Source organism: Puntigrus tetrazona, chromosome 6 (genome assembly GCF_018831695.1).
Source record: "Puntigrus tetrazona isolate hp1 chromosome 6, ASM1883169v1, whole genome shotgun sequence".
Taxonomy (NCBI): Eukaryota; Metazoa; Chordata; class Actinopteri; order Cypriniformes; family Cyprinidae; genus Puntigrus; species Puntigrus tetrazona.
In genome coordinates, this window is record NC_056704.1 from 8374676 (window position 1) to 8380517 (window position 5842).

Genomic DNA, 5842 nt, shown 5'->3' on the forward strand with positions numbered 1-5842 from the left:
TGAACAAGGTCATAACGTGACCATGTTCAGGAGTGAATGACTACCTCCCTGCAGCGGGTCAAACTGGTAATCTGTCCAAACATGCTCTTATTCCACGAGGTACAGGACGAGCAAGTGAAGCTACAAGCAGACTGGGTTTATCATCACAAAGGGATTGGGTACATTTAATTGTAAACAATAAAAAATATCCCCACAATAAAAAAGAAGAAACATGTTATACAGTATACTTTGACAATGGCTATTTGATTTCACAATCATCGAAACATCAGGGTTCTACAGGCACATTAAGTATAACACTTGCATGTGATTATAATTCATTATACATTTTTTACACACTGCTATTTAATTGACATCTCTTTGAGGAAGATTTGTTTTTTTTTTTTTTTTTTAGCTCTATAGAAATTTCGGGACCTGTTGATAATATCAGTTAGTTGTCTTCTCATATTATTCATTTAAACATAACCGCTGTGTTAAACTACTGTATGTAGGTGGTGTTTTTTTCCGCAGGTTCACTCAGTAATTTCTTCCTTCATTAAAAAGCTGTACAAAATAAATGTAAAGGTAATATTTAAAAGAAACGTCTTAAACCACAGACTTCTATGCGACGATGACAGTAATATGTGGGTTGCATTAGCAGTCAAATTCTACTCATTTTATCTCTGTAATTCACCTCCTACCCCGTTTTGATTGAGCAATAAATAAATCATGGCTAGCTCTGCATTTCTACAACGCTATTGGTAGGAATGTGCAATACAAGCATAAATGTAACAATATTATTGAGACCAATATACATCACAATATACAGTTTTCATGAAAACTACTTATTAAAAATGAACAATCTTCATGAATCCAATTTTCAAGCAATGGTAGATCTGTTTTTATCATTAATACTGCAAAGAAACTTAAAATATAGTGTTTTATTGATTACATCATCTTTGTCTTGTTTTTACGGCAGGCGATGAATGAACAGTACAGGTTAAGTAGGTTTAGTAAGATGATCTTTTCTTTTCCCTAAAGATACCCTTTTAGTGACTACGTCAAATTCTCAATAGCCCTATAATTTAGTTTAATATATTCACTCCCCACTGTTTATGATGAGAAAGTGAAAGCTGAAATGCATGTATTGTTTGTAAATCTTAACACGTGTGAACTCCCATTTACAGCTGGAACAAACTGTGGGTTTTTTGTTGTTGTGGTGGTGCAGGAGTTTCAGAACTGCAGGGAAAATTGGCATAACCACAATAAAAACCATACACATAGTTATACTGATTAACAAAATTATAATGGTATATAACCCACCCCTAGGTATCGGTAACAGAAAACGTTGCATCCACATTGTTAGGTGTCAGTGTAAGTCATTACAACATAAACAAAAAATTACTGAGTGCCCCGTTACCGTGAGGAAAACCATGCTACTGGCCCCTGTTCTTTCTGTGGTACATCACAAACCTACACTTTTGAAGAGTTTTCCTCGGCATTACGGTAGTTTCCTCAAAGCAGTTTCAGACTGCCTGTGACATTATTCACCATCTCCTCTTCTCCTATGATGGCAAGCACGGTGCATGAACCCGGCTCCACCTGCACAAACAGAGTCTCTAAAATTAGGTTTCAGGAAATGCGAAACCTAGGAAATAGTACAATCCCCCCACCATTTGTCACGTGAAAACACGCTGAACAGTTTGCATACTGACCTGTGTGTGTCCAGCATCCTGTACCAGCTTTGTGGGAAGACTGAGGCTCATAGCGAGAGCCTGCAACTCCAAAAGGTGCGCCATGTTAGTGCCTTGTAACACAATCTTCTTCGCTCTGAACAGACGCACACAAATGACTCGGTGTATTTATACATGTATTGCTTTAATATTTATTAAAGGTGAGGTGTACGTGAAGCCTCTTACCCAGCATGGTCCCATCTCCAGGCCATTTCCCTCCAGCTGTTTTTCTCCTGCAAGGCCTGATACAAACCCACTGCAGCGTGACCCACCTGTGCTGCCACCTACAGGGACACACTGCTCATCTCAAATCTATTGAAATCCCGGCGCCGTACATACACGAGACACTGCTACACGAATAAAATTACATTTGGCTAGACTGACAGTGCGATGAAGTATGAAACCCATCTCTACAACGACCGGTCACAGCGAGTAATAAAGTTCTGATTATATTGGTCTTACTGCATGCATTCACGATGCAACAGATTACAAAGGGGTGTTAGGAGACAGCTTCAAAGAGATTGAAGCAATTGCTTCAAAAAGTCCTCACGCTGGCGACATCTTCTGTTCAAAGCGGTGCCAATGCAGCAAGAACAAAGTGAGGCACTTCGCATAGACGCTTTTATTCACAGCCTTTTAGCTTTTATATGCTCAAAACAAGATGCGTGTTACTTAATTGGATTTTTTTTAGATTTATGACCATGAGCAGGCACCACTGTTAGTCACCATGGCAATCTTTTTGCACGTCACACATGTATTTAAAAGCATATGAAAAACAGTCTCATTACTAGATACCAAATCATAACTATAAGTATTTTTTCCCTAATAACTGACATTTTTAATCCAGATTTCCAAAAGAAACTGTGCCTTACAGGATGAGTTTATAACCGTGGCAAAAACAAGCATCGATCATAAACTGCATTTATTAAAGAAATTGTGATGAAGAGAAATCGAATGGGTAATAAAATCCTAAAATGCATGTCGTTAGCGCATAGGCCTATGTTTAAGTTGCATACTGTTAAAAAAGTATATCGCATAGTATTTCGAATAGTAATCCGTTAAGCACTTTCATTTAGTCATTTCTGAGAATACATCGTGACACGGTAAAGTTAACGCCGAATTGTTATATGTTTCACGTCATTAATAACAGGGTATACCTTCGGCTGATATAAAACGTTCGTCAAGCGCTTGTTCATCTTTCGGTTTTAAACGGCTTCTATATTAAGTACACTGTATACCTGGGAATTGTAATAAATAATATCTACCTTCCCCACACCCATGGACAGCTCCATATTAACAACAAACACCATTTTGAACATCATGTCCTCATCACCCTCTTCCTGCCAAAAAACAGCAACAACATTACATAGCATTTGATATATACACATCTAGCTCTGTGGAGTCAAAGGGGTTTTATTACAATACAATGGCCATTTAGACAATTAAAACTAGTGAGCTGTGAGTTCGTCCATTCTTTCTTTCAAATGCTATGAATAAAACCTACAAAATACAGACATAATGTAAATGAAGAGATTTATGGCGTAGTGTAGACCTCTTTTGTCAGGAGTTTTCACGAGAGAACAAAACAAATGAGTAAAGGCTTCGGTGACTGTAAAAGAGGGTGTTATTTTGCTCGGTTGTTGTATATAGCATAATCTACTGTCTATTTAAATTGTAGTAAATCGGTGGTTTGACATCCATTAAGACTCGCACGCAAAGCTGTATTCAGTGTTAAACGACTTGGACTCTACCTCATTCTCTAGTTTGTTGAAGTAATACATTGCAGCTTCCTCAGCGGACACATTCTGTGTGTGCAAGAGTGCCTGTAAAAGAGCAAAAAAAAGGTCATTCAAACCATGATATCCTGTTAACAAACAACGGCACTATATCTGAACTGAAAAGGCTGTATTTGGTGGGGGCCGTGTACCTGTTTGGCTGCCTCCTCAGGTATGTCCAACTCTCTGAGCTGCTGCAGGAATACGGGGTTCACTTCCTGCTGGGACTCCATTTCTAGAATATAGAGATGCACATTAGACATCCTTTATTAACCTGGTGTATTCTAATAGACTGTAAGCGATGCGTATTAATCGAAGGGAGCAACCTATTCATGTACAGTGGTCGAATTAAGTAAGACTGACTCTAGGAGGCTCTAGGTTGGATGATAGCCGAGTTTAAATGCAAATGAACGCATTGTATTTAACTGCGACGGCTCTAAATCCGTATGAAATCAACAGAATGTGGGTTAATGTGTTAATATTTACATGCTACTCAAAGTTTGTAGCTGCTCGTGCCGCGAATGCCAGTATTGCCACAAATTCTGGAATTTTGTATTAGTCTAACAGAATGCAGCTCAGGACGATCGTATTTTGTAGTTTAGGGTGTTGTGGATATTGGCTCTTACCTGCTTTACTGCACTACTGCACGAGCGATTATCACCCAACGAGACCGCGAGCTTCTTAACGAGCGATTGTTTCGTCTTTTCACTCCCAAATTGGCATAAAGTCATTTGTAACGCGCGCTTGTTTTTAACCTTTTATTTCCATTAAATGCTGCTTGTAGTTTAAATAATTTGTTGCAACAATAGCTTTCGGCACAAACGTGAACTACCCATTACCGTATACACCAAGTTCAAGTGTCACGTCGGTTGCAGTTCCGGGTCATCTGCGCTGCAAAGCTCCTTGTTTAAACTGAGATGTAAAAAAGACGTTTCTAAGCGTTCAAACGAAATTATTTCATTTAATCACGCTACAGCCACCTGTACACCGCGGCTAAGATTGCCCACTCGTTTAGATAGTTATTATTACTACACAGTGGACTGCGCAAACAAGTAAAAAAAAAACTACAAACATGGCGGACATGCTTGAGGTCAATGGTACGTTATAATTTTAACAGTTTAAAAGCCAGACAAAATTAAAGGGGTGTATTTGAAACTGGCCTAGATAATAGCTCCAGAAGTTGTAATACATAAACACCACGCTGGACACTGTCACATACTGACTTAAAGCTATGAGAAGTAAATGGAGGGTGGAATTTATAGAACCACGCATGTAAAGGATTATAGAGTTTGCAGTAAGGCTGAAAAAATAACAGGTAGTATTTGTGTGCATACAGCATAGGTGATAGCAATCGTAATAGCACTAGGCTGGGTTTATGAAGAACAGAATAATATAACAAGCAGATGGGAACAAGACAAGTCTTTTCTGTACGTTACACATTAAAGGGAAATATAATAGAGGGTTAATGTGATGATTAATAGAGATGTTTTATGTGATGCATTAAATAGAGAATGGAAGATTCTTAATGAAGAATAGTGGTCTTTAGGAAATAAAGAATCAACAATAAGTAATAAACTAAATGTTGGTCTAAATGTATGAAAACAAATGGATACAATACAAAATTAAGGATGGGATAACGTTACGAATTTTGAAATCTTTCTCTTTAGTGAAAGAGAAATTGTAATGTTTATACCTGTTTGTACTGTAGAGATTCGTTTCCTGAGTTAAGGAAATAAAGGAATAGTTAGTTTAAACAAATTAGCTGTCAGGTTTAATTCCAAGCAAGACTTTCTTCAGCAGAACACACAATATTTTGAAGAACATTAGGATCCACACAATACTGGATCCCATTGATTTTCATTGCCTGGATGAACAAAAAAACTGATTTTTTTCAAAATACCATCTTTTGCTTTTTCCGCACAACAAAGAAATGCATACAAGGTTAAAAAAAAATCATTTAAATTAGGCTGTAAGTTTCCGCCAACTTTCGACTGGTATTATTTGCATTGTTACAGTGTTGCTAGTTCATGCAAATATCCACTATTACTGTACTGATAGAGTTTCCTTGATTAGCAGGATTACGTGTGTTTGATTGTGGTTGGAGCTGAAGGACCCCTTTCTTATAACATTTCCCCTATGTTTAGCTATATATTTGCAGGGTCACAGCGTCTCAGGCCGAAGGCAGGGAAACATCCTTGACAGGAAACCAGTCCATCGTTGAGCCAACATACAAAGACACACATTCATAAAGAAGGGCAAGTCATATTCTCCAGTACACCTAAAAAGCTGCAGTCAATGGACAAACCTACGCCAACGCTGAGAAAACATACAATCTTTATACAGACAGGACTCCACGCT

General features: G+C 38.0%; 1 protein-coding gene across 1 annotated transcript; it reads right to left on the reverse strand.

Annotated features, from left to right (window-relative positions):
- Positions 1 to 136: 136 nt before the first annotated feature.
- On the reverse strand, positions 137 to 4366 carry si:dkey-19e4.5 (UBA_like_SF and PTH2 domain-containing protein). Its single transcript, XM_043242395.1, has 7 exons — positions 4111 to 4366; positions 3637 to 3719; positions 3461 to 3532; positions 2975 to 3049; positions 1896 to 1993; positions 1692 to 1806; positions 137 to 1578 (listed from the first exon to the last, which is right to left on the reverse strand). Exons 2-7 carry the CDS (start codon positions 3715 to 3717, stop codon positions 1492 to 1494), a joined length of 528 nt encoding a protein of 175 aa, XP_043098330.1. The 5' UTR covers positions 3718 to 3719; positions 4111 to 4366; the 3' UTR covers positions 137 to 1491.
- Positions 4367 to 5842: the final 1476 nt, after the last annotated feature.

Excerpts from the sequence above, each read along its gene's own strand:
- si:dkey-19e4.5 (XM_043242395.1), bottom strand. The coding sequence starts at position 3,717 with ATGGAGTCCCAGCAGGAAGTGAACCCCGTATTCCTGCAGCAGCTCAGA. Across the intron at positions 1,994-2,974 it reads TGTCCATGGGTGTGGGGAAG|GTGGCAGCACAGGTGGGTCA; the intron begins GTAGATATTATT and ends GTGTCCCTGTAG. Across the intron at positions 1,807-1,895 it reads TGGAGATGGGACCATGCTGG|AGCGAAGAAGATTGTGTTAC; the intron begins GTAAGAGGCTTC and ends GCGTCTGTTCAG.